The sequence below is a fragment of the Squalius cephalus genome (assembly GCF_949319135.1).
Source record: "Squalius cephalus genome assembly, chromosome: 15".
NCBI lineage: Eukaryota > Metazoa > Chordata > Actinopteri > Cypriniformes > Leuciscidae > Squalius > Squalius cephalus.
This window is the reverse complement of record NC_137136.1, coordinates 9,297,587-9,314,795: the sequence shown is the minus strand read 5'-3', so window position 1 is coordinate 9,314,795 and position 17,209 is coordinate 9,297,587. Positions and strand designations below refer to the sequence as shown.

The window sequence follows — 17,209 nt, the reverse complement described above, 5'->3', positions numbered from 1 at the left end:
GCATCCTGTCACTTAAACTGCCCTGTCAATCATCTTGTCACAGTTAAAATCCTCTATTAAATCTAATTTAATTTCCTAACCGTTTCGGAGAGAAATGTAGTAGCACGTTCATCTGCCAGTGGGTCTTTCATGGAGACTGTCCTCATGTGTTTGCAATCTGAATATAATAATGCATTTAAAAGTTGCTGCGCTTCACCAACGGATGTCGCTCAATGGGCGCAATTGGATAGACCCAAAACCAATCAGAACGATCGTCATCGTGTAAAGCCCGCCTCAACGTTTCTGATTGGTGCCGCGATTTCGACGGATTAGAAATGGGCTTGAATGAGCTCTTTGCCAGACTACTTGCAGAGCAAATCTAAATTTACCGGAAGTTGTCTGGGTTTTCCCAGGCTAGCAGCCCTACTTTATTCAAATGTGAATGCATTTGACATTAATTGTTGTTTACTTGTTTGTTTATATCCATAATTAATTGATACCTGATTCCCTTACAAGAATTGTTGGCTAAAAAGTCACTGAATCGATTTCAAGTCACTGAATCGGTTCGGATCGTATCGTTCTAAATGAACCAATATCGTCCTTGAATCATATCGACAACCACGAATCGCGATACGAATCGAATCATTGTTAAAACGAATCGTTACACCCCTACTAAAGACCATTCTCTGAAGCAAATGCTCTGTGGCCTAAACATATTTGTCAGATAAAACACTCTTTTGTCAAATCCTTAAATAAGTTCAGGTAGTTAGACACCATTTGCAATTCTTGAATCTCTCATTGACCTTGATATTGCAGCTTTGCAATTTTTTATTTGTTTTTTGAGTGTACTGTAACATTTTGGGCCTTTGCAGTTGGACTATTGCTGAAAATACAGAAATTCAACTATACAAACAATATTCAATACAATACTATACTTGCAGTACATACAGTATACAATAGTCACCTTACTAAGTTGCGATTACAATACTTTTTTACATTTTTTCACATGCTCTGGATGCTGTTCAATATTTATTTCAGGTGAACAAATTTGACATTTCTACTCTAACATCATTTTTGGTCACGGTGAAGTGTGTCCACACTGCTGACATGTTTACCGGCTAATCCACGCTGTGCGCACAAAATAGACACTGACAGTCAAAACGCATCACCACATAAGTGCTCATTAAATGTCACTGTTTCGGTCAATGATTTCAACCCGAAATCAAATTTATTTTTATACCGTTTCGGTCAAATATTTTCAGTTGCATCACTAGTAATGACCAAGCTTTCCAGAACCTAAGAGGAAACCAGGACCGGCAGACAACAACAAAAAATAGCATGTTCACCTGCTTTGCATGAGGATGTTCTACCGCTGAATATCATTAATTTTAGCCTAGGAGGCAGGTTAAGAATTTGTTTGTTTAAGCACATAGATAACACTGTTTGATCTTCCGTTCAGACTAATGAATGCAGAGCACCATCACCCTCAACATTAGCAGTTATGAAAATTGGGACCATACCGTCAAAGGATGTTCCTACTGTTATTCTCTTATGAAGAAGTGTAGCAGAACTGCAGAAATGCAATTTAACATGCCTGATTACACCATTCATTTGTTTAAAGAATCTGTCATGGTCGGAAGTGTGACTATGAAGTTTCCGATTATGATAAAATCAAAAGTTGACCTAAATTAATCCAGCCTCATTTACCACCTTGAGACTTAATATAACAGTTTTAAACAGGTATGTCTTCACTGCTCGTAACAGAGGACATAAGGAAATTATTGACAGTATATGTTTATATGTTGAAGAACAGGAAGTAAATGCTTTTGTATCTCAATCGGATATAATTACTGCACAAGGGGTTTAGTTCAAACCTATGATTCATGAATGGATTAAACATTTAAGTGCTAAAAATACACCATTATCTCTAAAGCAGAAGTTAAGAGCTTGCATTTGACAGCTCTGCAGATCAAAAGAATTCCACTTTTCTGAAAATCTGACATTGTTATGAAACAGATTTTTATGAATAAACCACATTAATAGTATAAGGAGGTGATAATACTGCACGCCAAGCCATTTTAACACTAATTTCTTTAAACTGAACATATATTTTGTTACTAAAACTTATTTTAATTACAAGAAGTAATTTCGGCGTGGGATTGAGCATAATTTTACTCATTCCCACAGATTTTGTGCTCACACAGAGTGCGCACATAAAGCCGCCTCTCAGTACTAAATTGAGTTATTTTTCGCTGCTTATTGTGCTTAAACAGTCAGAAACACACAAAATAATGTCAAACTTGCTGGTCTTGGCGAGTATTCACATAAATAGTCAGTCAGCCTATGTTTTAAGTGAACGTAAACAGTTGAGATTAAGAAAGAAAAAGCACATGTAACAGTAAAATGGTTTTGTGCGTCAGGTCTTAAAGTTAACCTGCTGCCAAATTATGAGATAATATAAAATATATCTTATATTTCCCCATGGTATCGAAATTGTGGCAAGTGAAAATGCTGAGTGGCTTATAACTTTGGAAAACCACTAGTCACAGTGGCTGATGAGCAAAAAAGTTAAATGTCAAGCCCTCGTCCCTGTATAACTTCTTACAAGTGATTAACAATAATCAATTGTGAGTAATATCTTGAATTTCACAATATATTATTCATGTTTCTAAGAATTTTCCAAACAGTGAAAAGTAGGCTAACTATTTTACTGTGACTGGTTAGTACACACTTGTGATTGGACACTTTAGCAATGTGTGGTTCAGAATCAGATATTCACTTCTGACTAGTAGTACCCATTCCAGTTTTACCACTTCCACTAATCATCAGGAACTTATTTTGAATACATAACTTATTCTAAGTACTTTACATTTTCAAGTTTTCCTAGTAGTAATTTAATAGACAGCAGTAATTGTGTACTCCAGTTGTAATTAGTCACTATCTCACTGACTAGTAGCCAAGGACTGGTTATTGTAGTATGTAATGAATGTGCAATAGCAAATAACTAATAAATAGATAGCCTAACACAACTAATGATGTTAGTTAGCTTTTAGACACTATTGAATTGCCTACTAGTAATTAAAAAAAAGAAATGGTAACAAAAATAAATTACTAGTACGTTAAGGAATAAATGGTTAAACGACTTGCCACAAAAACGGATGAAAACGATTTTTGACATCATATTTATTAATAATTTTCTGATTTGGATTTTTTAGGACACCTCGGCGTAATATTCATCATTACATCTCAACAGACAGTAGCTAATCAAAAGTCGCGCTAAATTAGAATAGCATGTCGCTAACGCAATCACAATCAATTTCGTTTATCGTGAATTATAATAAGATGGAGGGCAACTGCCATGCGGTTACGTGTCAAAATTGTCAAGCATGGACGGTACCGCACAGACAAAACGCTTCCTGAGACAATTATGAATGAAGGATCGCAGCAGTTCAGCGCATCACGCACGTACATTTCATTCACGGCGAGATTAATCGTGCATTACATCCCCAAACGTCAGATTATAAATGCGCCACAACCCGCCCGCCTTTATACTCACCAAGGGTCAAACTCGTGAATGATGCTCTCGAAGCGAATAACTGCGAAAAGTCGAGAGCTGAACCCTGCCAACCAGGCCAGAAAGAGAATGGTGAACGACAGCAAAGACTGCCATCCCGCCGGCTGCGTCAGTCCCCCGGACAGGCCTCCGCCGCTGCATCCAGCCGGGGAGTTGGGCCGTCCGTTGCCCGAGACCGAACCTCCGGAGTTGGAGCTCGCTTTGTGCTTACAGTCGGAGGCAGTGTGGTGCTCCGCCATGTTCTGGAGGATTTGGTTAGGAAAGCACTTCCCACCGCCACGCACCCCTCTTTCCGCCAACCCGCTCCCTCCTCGGCGCCAATATTTCTGCGCAACCAGGCCTTTGCTCCAACTGCAGGAATTTGGCGTTGTGTATTAATAATTTGGATTTATTTGCAGCAGATTCCGCGTCTGAGTGGCATGCTAACCGGCACACGAGATCCACTGTTAGGGGGGCGGGGGAGGGGGGTGAACAGGGCGGTTCTGTTCTATACACAGCAGGAAGAATCTCTCAGCCTCTCATAGCGAGACAGGTAGAACAAGGCGGGTCACACGCGCGACCCTTTCAGCCAATCCGCTGCAAGCAAACCACTGACAGGAGCCAATGAGATCACGCAGAGCCTGGACCGTTGACAAACACAAACGGAAAAACGTTGACAGGAGGTTAGCCAATCATGTCCCTGGTTTTCAATAACGAACACTCGTTTGAGCCAATCAGCACGAAGAACCGTCGTGGCGCTGTGCCGCGATACACCAATGAAATAAATGAATTTTGTATCAGAAAACTGCCTTCATACAGGCCACTACGCAAACGATATTTTTATGCGGATGTCATTGTCTCGCACAAAAATGAACGTCTCGTCATCATTTAGCCTACCCAACCTCATGTCGTTGCATAGGAGCTTTTAGGCATAATGTCTTCAGCAACTCCATTGTATGGATAAAGATGAAACGAGATTAAATGGCTACCGATTACTTTGTTTCACGAAAGAAAGTTATAGAAGTTATAGACAGAAATTCAAAACTTTTAAGGTCAACTTTCCCTTCTAATGATAAAATGGTTGGCAAACACGCTACATTAACCGTGTTACATCTGCATGCTTTGCATGTGTCATTTGTTATGCCAGCTACAGCTTTTGGACACAATTTTGAACACATATTGCACAATAATAAACTGAGAAGCTGCAGCAGTAGGCTAAAACATTTAATTATGGCATCAAGAAGACCAGCTAAACAGGAACAACCTGAGAACACCGCAAAAAAAAAAAAAAGAAAAGAAAAGGTCTGTATCTGATCTGTATTTTATAGTTTCTCTCCAGTATGTGTTTTCATCCTTAAATAAGATAAATGATTTAAGAAACAAAATTGTGGTAGCCTTCAAGCTGTAGCTGTCCTGAAAACAATTATCAGACTGTCTCTGCCATTTTTATTAGATCTGAATGACTTTACAACTGACACACAGTATCAGCTACAATCTAAAAGTCACTGAAAACAATTCATTTAAAAAGAATAGCTAAATAAATCAATACAATGGTTAGATAATCCCATTCTCAAGCACCTTTAATACTAAGCACTATTCTTTTAAACCAGCTTTATTTATAACCTATGGTGTGGACAGAATACTTAATTAATGTAAATATTTATGCAAATGCTTATATCATGCTTTAAAGCCAGAGTGTTTGGAGAGAAAAAATCCTATGGTCATTCAAAATATAATTCATTTAATATAGGATATAGGAAACTTACCGGTACCATGTGATGGTGATCTGAAATTCACAAAGTGAATTATTTGCCTTGATCAGGTTCTCTGGAATTATCTTGTATCCCCCCTAAAACATGATCCCAGTCAACCACTGAAACCACTCCACAATGTCATTCCAGGTTAGGTTTGCTAAAAAAACAAAAAATTCAAAAAACAAATGCAGTATAGATCATACCGCCTTTGGCTTTTCAAAATTTTGTGCAGACCAGCATGCAGGAATTGCTCTGGATCTGCTCATGATACATCACAGGCACAGTTGAAAATATCAGCTCCATAACATCTCATAGTAGCAAGATGTAATGAGTTTTAATGGTAAAAACTGTTTCTGAGCTATATTTTTTATTAAATGTTTCTTTATTTCAAGGGTAATTCAGCATTAAGCTTGAAGGTCATCTTAAAAATAACAAGGTTTTTTAAAGCAAACTTCATTGGTCAGTGGATTGTTCTGGCTTCAATACATGTTCAAGTTATCCATTAATGTGACATTGCAGATGTGGTGTTTAACAGTGACAGTTTAACATTTGGTTTAGTTAAACATGCCTCTATCCACAGTGCAAGGAATCCATCTCTGCAGACAATATCCTACATTAAGCATGTGTCAATATTGCTGCATTGAAAAATCAATAGATGCATTAAAGCCAATTGATTTTTTTTTCTTTTTGTAGCCTATGTTCTGCTTACCATCTGGAAAAAAGGAAGCCTCTTTTCCTTGCACATGTGGCTTTGGTTATATTGTAATGGAAAATTAGTTGTGTCCTGTAGTATTTGAATATAACAGGCCTTTTTATGTCTCCTTTTCATCAGGAAAATTACCAGGGAAAATTAATTCAGAGAGTTGCTTAGCATTTTAAAACAAATCACATTTGCCAACAGTATTTTTTTAATGGTGTCAAATGTTTGACAAGTAAGTCTTGTTCTGATTTTGAACAGCTTTAATGTACCTCTGCTGACACCCACAGTTTCCATGATGCCAGTGCACAGCAACCAGCTGCTAAAACGTCTAGAATGCAATAAATCTTTGATTTAACATCAGTCCTCCACAAATAATGAAAATTGTTGTAAATATAGATCCATATATAATGCAAAATATAAGAGGAGTCATTGCTCTTGACATTAGGTTGCATTTTTATATATTGGCTTATTTAAAACTTTTTTTTTTTTTTTTTTAATTCAAGTGACTTTTTGGAAATATTGTAATTACTCTTTGTTAATTGTAAAGCTATTTAGATTAAACAAATAATATTGGGTCATACTTTAGTTAAGGGTCCAATTCTCACTATTAACTAACTAGTAACGACAACTTTTGCCTCAATAAACTCCTGCTTAATAATAGTTAAGGTAGTTGTTACATTTAGGTATTGGATAGGGTTAAGGGATATAGAATATAAAGCATTAATATGTGCTTTATAAGCACTAATAAACAGCTAATATCCTAGTAATATGCATGCTAATAAGCAATAGTGAGAATTGCTAAACTAAAGTGTTACCAAATATTGATAATTAAAATGGCAAAGACTGATATTTTTCAGAACATCTTAAAGGCTACCACTAAAAAAAAAAAAAATACTGATTAAGAAAATGACATTTTTGCAGCATGCTCATGGTGTTCCTGTTTAGTTGGTCTTCCTGGTGCCATTATTTGATTTTTAATAGTAGTGGTGTTCCTATAGAGAATGGCATGCAATCCAGAAGGTCCTTTCTTATTTAAATGCCAAAGCAATTACCCACTGCATTCTGACATTAACATCCGGTTCTAACAATCGTTTCTTTCTCTTTTATTTTCCTCTGTGGTTTCTTTGTCTCAGTAGGAGAGTGAATTGCGAAAGTTTAAGCAAAAAAAAACCTAAAAAACACCTGTATATGAAGAGGTTAGAAGAGATCAGACAACGAGGCGACTTACCTGGTGACTCATATCAGTTGTGCGGAATGGAGGCATATAATGAGGCTGAGTGTGTATCTGTTCGACAGAAGAAAAAGCAGCTGTGAAAGACTATTCTCATGTGTGTTCATTTATTGGGCTGATCCATTTATTGTGAATGATACAGCTAAGATCACAGTGCTCCGGGCTTTTATGTCTCTGAAGACAGCTGCAGCTATCGCAGAAGAAACAACTGATGGACGCATGTTGGATTAAGGGCTGACTTTGATTAATCATTTTTTGGTGGTTCATTCATTTGTTAGTTCTTTAGTGGTTCGTTCATAAGTATTCAAATTCAGGGCACCTTTTGTGCTACAGTCATAAATAACATCTCAATTCATGCAGGTTGTTAAAGAGAGATGTTTCTCAGAGATCATACAGTTGTCAATAACACTAAAACTTACATTGATGGAGGGAACTGAGACATTTTTAGGTTTTGTTGCGGGCTCTTTTTAAAGTGCCCCTATTATGCTTTTTCCGGATATTACCTTTCATTTAGTGTGCGGTATAATTGTTTGTGAATGCGAACGGTCTGCAAAGTTTCAAAAATTAAAGTGTACACAGCACATGGAGTTATTGTCTCCCAAAAGAAAGAACTGATTCTGAACTGCCTGAAACAAGTTGTCAGTAATTCCAGTCTTATTTCCTGCACAAACCTAAGTGTGCTTGTAACACATTTGCATAATGCTTTGGTCTTCATTGGCTGCCCGCGAACAACGTCCACTTTGACCCTCAAAGACTGTAGTTGTAGCTGAGGGCTGAGAGTTTGGTTCTGCGAAGGCAAATCCACTTTGATTGCACTTCCAAAGGATGGGAAAATTCAGGAGCTGAAATTGACACAAAACCAGTCACATGGGTAAATTTTTTTAAATTGAGATTTATACATCTTCTGAAAGCTGAATAAATTGATGCTGAAAGCTTTCCATTGATGTATGGTTTGTTAGGATAGAACAATATTTGGCCGAGATACAACTATTTGAAAATCTGGAATCTGAGGGTGCAAAAAAATCAAAAGATTGAGAAAATCGCCTTTAAAGTTGTCCATTTATGTTCGCGATTGTGCTGCATTCACTCACAAAAATAAATGTTTTATATATTTACGTTAGGAAATTTACAAAATATCTTCATGGAAAATGATCTTTACTTAATATCCTAATGATTTTTGGCATAAAAGAAAAATTGATAATTTTGACCCATACAATGTATTGTTGGCTATTGCCGCAAATATACCCATGCTACTTGTGACTGGTTTTGTGATCCAGGGTCACATCTGGTAATGGCAGTTTCGTTTCCAACGTGCGCTGTAAGCGGTAGACCAATCACAACTGACTGGGCCATCTGACCAATCAGAGCATAGTAACCTTTCGGAAAGGAGGGGTCTAGAAAAATCTTTATTAAACAGTTTCAGACATTTTGAGAAAAGAGGTGATGCTGCGGTGTATATTATGAAAAAACCTTGGATGCATGTAAACCGATTGTAGGAGACCGGCAAAACAAGCTGCAGTCTGTAACTTTTTTGGGTTAAAAATGATCCCAAAATAAATTTTTGAGCAAGTACATAACCAGCCAGTATTCAAAATCTGCTTGCCTTAGCTCGATTCAAAACGGTAAGCTTGTTTTTAATTCCAGTGGTACTGGTAGATTTCCGCAGGAAATTCGAGCATGTCTTTGCGTCATTACGTCACATCTGTACACATAAAGAAGGAGTCTCGGCTAGTAGGCTATATCAGAGAATGTCTAATAGGAAGAGAATTGGCACTCTCTGGTTACTTCCGGTTTCTGGACTGGTTGCAGTAACACGTCTCTGTCCATGCGGGGGCGCTCGCAGGCGAGTGCAGAATGAATGGATATCTATGGCGCTATACACATCAAAATCCACTTTTCTCAGGATATCATTTTTTGTCTAGTAATTTGAATGTTGTATTCGAAAGGAGATGCAAAGAAATTACACATTGCTGGGTGTTAGATTTTTTAGAGTCACTTATTTGCTTTAAAAAGTCTTTTAAAGTGTCAATGACGTCATACACATCGTACGACCAGAGATACTGCTTTACGGCAATCCTTCAGTCACTTTGGTGCTTTCGCGCTCTGCATTTTCTTTTCTCTCGAGGGATCGACAACACAGCTGACACAGGTAAATACACGTGCTAGAAGAGTTTTGTTTTGTTTGTTTCTGGTCCCGCTTCGGATGCCACGATGCCATCAAGTGGCATCTCTGGTCGTAATCAGTCCTTCACTGACCAATCAGCGTTCATTAGCAGAATGCTAGCGTGTTATGGGCAACAACAACTCAACCTGTAAGAAATCGAAAGGACATAAGTACTAGTTCATTCAACTTTCGACCTATAACCCATGTTGAACTTGCAAAACCTACAATCAAATCTGAGATTTCTCAACGGCAATCGGGTGAAAGAGACAAATTTAGCCGTCTAGCTCCATAGACTCCCATTCATTTTGCACTCATGGGCGATCGCCCCCAGTGGAACTCTGGTGGAACTACAACCAAAATTCGGTACAATAGGACTTAATAGGGAGTGTGCAGGCTCTCCGTAGACGGGCTCTGGCTATATTGCGTGTGAGGATGTTGGAGGTGGAGATTTATAGCCTTTTCTCACAGCACTTGATATAATTAAACTTATCAATTTGATGGTGGATTCAGAAAGGTTCATACGACAATCACAAGTGACAACTGGAGATTCACCCGTTATAACATGCAAAAGACTTCGGACTTCGGAGTGGCTTCAGAAAAAAAGAGAGTGCAACCGGGCCCATGCGAAAACAAGGATAAATATCGGAAGGGCTTTTGAAAGGTAAAAATTAGATTATATTCCAGTTTTAAATATGCATCTTATTACAGATACGCGTGTATTTCAAAGAGAACCAGTAAGGAACATTAATTTGTTGGTATGACATTTAGAAATTAGACTACAGAAATGGAAACTGAACTACAGGTAGCCCTAATACACATTAAATGTAGTCATGCAATGCTGATGTTGTTAACATTAACAATTTGAGAACAAAGTATAATTTGCACGGTTTGACGTAATAATGATAAGCGATTGTTAGATTTAATCAGAGCAATTTACTGCTATGCTTTTTTCCCTTAGTTGGTCAGAACAAAAGTGGATGTTACTTACAGATGAAATTTTCCGGTGAAAATTCGTAAGTTGGTCATACTCATAGACAGTATAAGAAGGTCATACTTCCAAAAAGTAGAATCTGTGATTCCAAATGACAGTATCCACACACCGGCGCGGTGACTGACAGCCGCACATTCTCCTCAAAACATTGGATTCATCCGCGCTGTGCCGTGTCGAGGCACAACCCACGTAAAGTTGATGATTCCGCGAATAACTGCAACTGCAGATTTCGAACAGAGATGGTGACAAAGAGGAAAAATAATTTATAATTAATCCATAATTTTTTTAGATGTTTTTATGTAGTTATCAAACTACAGTAGGCTATATTAATATGATACTAAAATATATTGACTTTATATTGTTTGTTTATTTACAATTTTTTTTTTTTTTATCAAAGCCAACTGTGCATCATGCAAGCCTCCATTAGATGTTGAAGGCCAGACTGTAGTATTGTGTCATAATGGTCCTGAACCAAATAGCACTGCCTGCATACTCCATAATCTACTCTGTCACTACTCAGGCATTGATCTTTCTCTGTATCTACAGAGACGTCTCACAAAATAACATACTAGCAGTGTGGAGAAGGTCTGTTTGTCTTCATTAGGTGGCCTTCTGCTGTAAAACTGCTTTCCTATTTCTCATCGGCTTCTCCAGTATAATGGACTCTGGGACGGAAGTGCTGGAAAAGACGTTAGACTGATCTGTAGAGACAGCGAGGCTCTCACGGCGACGGCCCAGAGCTCAGCACACTGCCTCATAATAATTAGTAAATGATCACTTTGCTTTGACTTTCTACCCAACTTGGAATCTACTATGGAAAATAATGAATTAATTAATAGGCTACATGTTTAAGAAGGCTTTCTACTCTCAGCAAATACATTATTTCCAAATGATTCATTTAAAGTGGAATTACCACAATACCACCCTTAAAGCACATATTTTAGGACTGTAAAACCTGCAGGAATAAACTATTGCAATGGTCAGAGGAGCTTGGCATTCAAAAATAATTACTGCATATGAAGTTTTAACTGTTTCTTATCCCTCTCTCTCTCTCTCTCTTTGTTTTTTTTTTTTTGTTTTTTTAGCACAGCTCTCTCTAGTCGTAGAAGACAGATAGGACATAATTGGACGTTAATAAACTATTTTTATTTATTTTTTTGCTCTTTAGGCATCCAGCTAAAGAGGTCAAAGGAACATTCAGACTCACATTAAAGTAGTCATGACACATTGAAAAAACTTTAACCACACATATAAGAAAAACTACTATGTTGACACCATGTACAGTGATGGTCGCAGATAGTAATGTCGTTGAGCTTTCACAACATGTATTATATACAGTAGGTAGCAGAGATGGGGGACTCGAGTCACATGACTTGACTCGAGTCAGACTCGAGTCGCAAATTTAAGGACTTGAGACTTGCTTGACTAAATTAAGAAAATGACTCGACTTGACTTTGACTTGAGATCCAATGACTCGAGACTTGACTTGACTTGAACTGTATGACTCGAGAATGACTTGATATACATTTTTATATAAATCATCGCAACATCAATTGATGAACAAAATGAAAGCAACGGAACCATTGACGCCAGTCATCAGATTCTGCGCGATTGCGTGACGCTGCACAAGCCCAGAAAAAACACATCGCGGTGAGCGCGCTAAATATAAAAACACGAGGCATCGTTGTCCCATGGCATCTCCCAGCATCGTTTCTTTTCGGATATAAAGACTAAAATTGACCATATTCATACAAGAAGATTTGCTGTATGTATGCATAATAACTGGCAAGGGATATCGGACGACCATCACAACCTCGAACAGTCGAACTTCATTCACCACGTCTAAAAGTAAGCTATGGCTTGTTTAACCTGTTTGTTAAATTGACTTTCTTTAAAACTAAATCTTTAAATCTAGAGAGAATATTGGTCAAAACAGCATGCCTCTTTATAAACAATTATGTTTTCAAATGTAGCTTAATGTTGTCAATATTCAAATGATAATTAATGATGGCATATGTTTTGTATAACATTTGCCACATTTCTTTCCAATCATGCTTTAAAGGCAAATATGTCGTTCTTTCCAATGACAAAAAACAACATTTTTTTTTAATGTTTTGTCGTGTTTTATGTTTCTCTTAAAGCAGGGTTAGATGTTATCAGGGGGTCGGGGGCAAAATGCCAGCAGAATTAATATGCACCCAAAATTCAAAATGTGGTGGAAAAATTGCCCTAGTATGAGTTATTTTTATAATTAGCCTAGATGGATTTAACTTCATATTTAAAAATATATAACTTATATAAAGGGGATGCCAGTTTGAAGAATACCATTTGGTGGCATAGGAACCATTATACTTTTGTGAATTGTTTTAATACCTTTTAATGGTCTTCTGCAATGTTTGAGGCATATTTATTTTTTCATGATTTAATGTTGGCCTAATTTCAGTTACATTTACATTTTAGGCTATGTAGTTTGAAATTTTATTTATTTTTTATTTTTTAGATTTTTATTGTAGTAACCACTCAGCTGTATGTGGAAATGCATATTTTAAAAAAAAATGTTGCAAATAAAACCATAGTCCACAACTTCTGTAGTTTTAACTTATTTTAATAAATAAATTCAGTGAAATCATCAAACGTTTGTATGACTTGCCAATGACTTGTGACCCAAGCTACGACTTGACTTGACTTGCTTGACATAAAGCAGTGACTTGACTTGACTTGACTTGCTTTTCTCAAAATTGACTTGGACTTGCTTGAGACTTGAAGGTTGAAGACTTGAGACTTGCTTGTGACTTGCACATGTGTGACTTACTCCCACCTCTGGTAGGTAGGTACCATGGTATTTAGCAATGACCAACAGAGGGCAGTGTAGTTCACTACAGAGTCATAGTAAGACCTGACTGCTGCCATGCACAGATTTTGCCCAACATCAATCACTGGACTAAAACAAAGTCAATCCTTAGATCTCTGACAACAAAAGGGTTTGATTTAGTGGTTTATTCTGGGAACGGGAGAGTTTAGTAAACAAGCAATGTCTGCAGAGCAGGCCACAGATGGCAGAAATACAAAGCTTGGGATTTGGGATTGTTGCAAATGACAAGTTTAAAAGATCTGTGCTGAAATGTGCTAGCTATTTCTTGTTTTAGTTTTGGTGGCATCTCACTTGTGTTTAATTATCCCTCCAACCAGACTTCTATATATATATTCATATAAATTATGAGTTAAAATGACAAGTTATCCCGTTAAACTAAGATTAAAAAAATAAAGTCTCATTTGTGTTTGTCTCTTCGTTTGACCCAGCTTATATGCATTACCAAAAAAAATTCTAAAAAATAAAATAAAATTCTAAAAAAAATTATAAAGAAATTCAACCTACCTTGTATATAAATTATGAGTTACAATTATGAACTATTCTGTTCATTTCGAGAAATGGTCAGATTTCACCTACCTAAATATATATAATGAAGTGCATTTTTTGGAGTGTTCCAAGTTTTGCATTGTAATATTTTCATGAGAGTTTAAGCACTTCTTTATTGCAACATCATTTCAGGTGTTTAGGGTTTTCTGTAGGCTACATCTTTCGGTAGAGACTGATGAACCATTATTTAAATCAGTATATTTATTGTGGTCATCTTTTGCAGATAAACTTACACCTAAATGGCACATCATAGGTCATTTTACATGTCAGTCAGGCTTTCTACTGAAGTGACCATTTTTAGCCATGTCACAACACACACACACACACACAAATCTTAATACTCATAAAAAATAGGCCATTTGACAGTTTGCATCTTGTTTTAATTTGTACTTTAATGGCCATCAAAAATATAATGGAGGAGCACTAGTGCTCCAATTGGCCAGCCTATATGATTATCCCAGCTCCTTTAACTTGTGTTTGTTTGGAAGCAAGTATGACAGTGTGTTGTGTCTTTGAGCTGTGTGCACTGTTCCCCTTCAGTGTCTATCTCTTATCTGTTGTTTGATCTCTGTACCCTCGGGTGGCGCCAGCGATCAAAGAGCATGATGAAACACAGCCTGATGGTGGCTCGCTAGACGTGCAGGGAAAAAGGTGAATGCCTTCAAACAGATACTTATCAGTCAGCACTGCAGGCACATGGCCTACAGCCCACCACTTCTTCAACTTAACTGCCGAAAGAACTGGAGAAGAAGAATCGCGGAGGCCTTCACGGACTTTGCTATGTGCCAGCCTTGTTATGGTGATGTATGCGGCACTCAAGCAAAACTTGAAGCTTTATAAGTTAATAAAAGAAGTAGAGAGCAAGGGTCACTAAAAGGTCACTAAAAGAAAATGAATCAGACCAGCCCGTGGTGAAAACCAAGCTTTTAAAGTTGTTTATATGTCTATGTGGTGTTTTTTTAATACGATTTAAGACAAATTATGTGCAAATTCATAAGTCATCAACACCATTGCTGAGTATTTTCTCCATAAAACAGTGAACCAAAGACATGCGGTCTCAAAAATGCTGGTGTTTCTGATGTCACAAACTACCTTGTAACCAATCACGTCAACGTGATCGTCAATGAGTGGATCCCTGTGCTGGTGTGAGTGAGTGGAGGCGGGGCTAATTTGCATATTCATGGCACCGCGTATACTAAATGAGGCAAGGGTGTAAGTTACATTCAAGCTATTTTAAGGCATTGAAAAAACTTTTAAGTGTAATTTTGATGATCAAAGGTGAGTTTTAAAGGATTTTTTTTTTTTTTTTAAGAAATTAATACTTTTATTCAGCAAGGGTGCATTTAATTGCTCAAAAGTAGAATTACATTGTTAAAAAAAATCTGTATTTAGATAACGCTGTTCTTTTGAACTTCTGTCTTCTAATATCTTAAGCAGCACAACTGTTTTTAATAATAACAATAAAAAAATGTTTCTTGAGCACCAAATCAGCATATTAGAATTTTTTTTGAAGGATCATGTGACACTGAAGCTTCTGCTTTGCCATCACAGGAATAAATTACATTTTAACCCTTGTAATGCATTTAAAAAAAACAAACAAAAAAAAACTGTATACACCTTTTGCATTCCTGGGTCTTGGACCTGGTGGAAGTAAGCTTGTAAAAAAAAAGTCATAACTTTTTTTTTTCAATTATAATCATTGTATCGGAGCAGTAACTTCTGAGTGAATAATTAACGTTTTGAATGTTACTGTGTTTTTACCATGCTATTACATTAAGTTATGTAGTAGAGACATTCTTTAAAATGTACAATTTCACAAGACCTACAGCAAAAAACCAGTGTGATGCAAGAAAATATATATTTTAGCAATATTTATGAGAAAGTTCCTTTGAATATGTCATTATATGAAATTTATAAGAACATATAATATGAGAATTACCACCAATATGAACAATTGACTTCAATGCTTAAAAGTCTAAATTTATGAAACCTACACATTCTTTTTCTAACAAGACAACATCAGTATTATTTTTTAAACAAAATATATCAATTTTACTTGCAGAAACTTTATTATCAGATAAAAAAAGAGACGATGAACAGCCTGAATCTGCTTTTCATGCTGCAATGGTTCACATACAGCAGCAGAGGAAAATTTGGACCCTCTTTCCTTTTTCAAATTTAGACCTTTGGTTTATGAACTTTTGATCTACAAACAGACATTAATTTGTCAGTTTATTGTAATATCATAAATATTGTGTGTGTGAGCGCATGAAAGAGGCTAAATGTAGCCTATTTTACAAAAGTTATTTGAGACAAATCTAACTAATAAATGTATTTGAAAAAAAGAAAAAAGAAAAGATCTGCGTAATTTTGTGTGTAAAGCTACAGTTCACTTCCGAATATATCAAAATAAAAAAATAATTAGAATAAAAAAGGGTTAAGATGTATTAAAATAGAAACAACCGTTTTAAATTGAAATATTTCACAATAGTTTTTGATCAAATAAATGTAGCCTTGGTGAGACTTCATAATTATTTTTTTTAAACCAACCTCAAACGTTTAAAGTAGTGTTTAAAGTAGTGTTTACTAAGACTACTTAACATAGGTTACAAATAAGCTTTTTAAAATATAATGTCTCTAAAAATATTTTAATTTAAATATGACACACTGCTATTTTAATCCATTTAGAACCTGCAGGCTAAACGGATCGCAGCTAGTTTGTGAGTAAAGTGGTGCCACTCAAATGAATAAATTGTTTTGGTTAATTTAGGATTGACGATTAACTAAACGATGAAAGATCATGACTGTGCCCAATAAAGTTGTTGTATACAGGCTACGAAAACTTATATGCACTTACGAATTCCTCACTTCACGAGAAGTCTCTTTCACATGTGCATATTTGAGGTCTCGTAAATCTTTTCTTTTAGCATATATTTATACATTTTAGTATTCAAGCTATTTACAGACATCTGAAAATGGAGACTAGAGACTAAACTGTTTACTCCAGCTCTCCACGACAGAAAAGAATGCACTACGGTTTCCTCTGGTCAGCCCTGCTCTCTCTAGAACACCACAACGACAACAAATGCCAAGACTCAGAACGGGCCCATAAATCCTATTTTGAGATCAGTGCCACAGAGAGATATTTATAGGCCTTCAGCCCCACATATTCTGCTTTATTCCCTTGTCTGCTTATCCCCCCCCCCTCCCTCCTAAAATAGTAAAGAAACAATAGACATAGGGAAAAGAGGGATGGTGAGAGGAACAGGGGTGTGTTCGACTGCCGGGGATAAAAATGACTCGTCTGAGGGACTCGGCAGTCTTCGTTTTCTCTGTCATTATGGTCACGGCAGTTCCCGGTCATGAATTTCAAAACTCTCACTCCCAAACAAAGCCCAGATAAACCGCTATACTGACTC

At 36.7% G+C, this 17,209-nt stretch overlaps 1 protein-coding gene across 1 annotated transcript in view; it reads right to left on the bottom strand.

Moving 5' to 3' along the window:
• The window catches only part of stt3b (STT3 oligosaccharyltransferase complex catalytic subunit B), a 48,819-nt gene extending 44,705 nt beyond the window's left edge, over positions 1-4,114 (bottom strand). Inside the window, exon 1 of the mRNA XM_079894078.1 lies at positions 3,536-4,114. Within this exon, the coding sequence (XP_079750204.1) occupies positions 3,536-3,792 (257 nt within the window). The 5' untranslated portion in view covers positions 3,793-4,114. The remainder of the gene's footprint in view (positions 1-3,535) is intronic.
• Between the last annotated feature and the right edge of the window lie 13,095 nt (positions 4,115-17,209).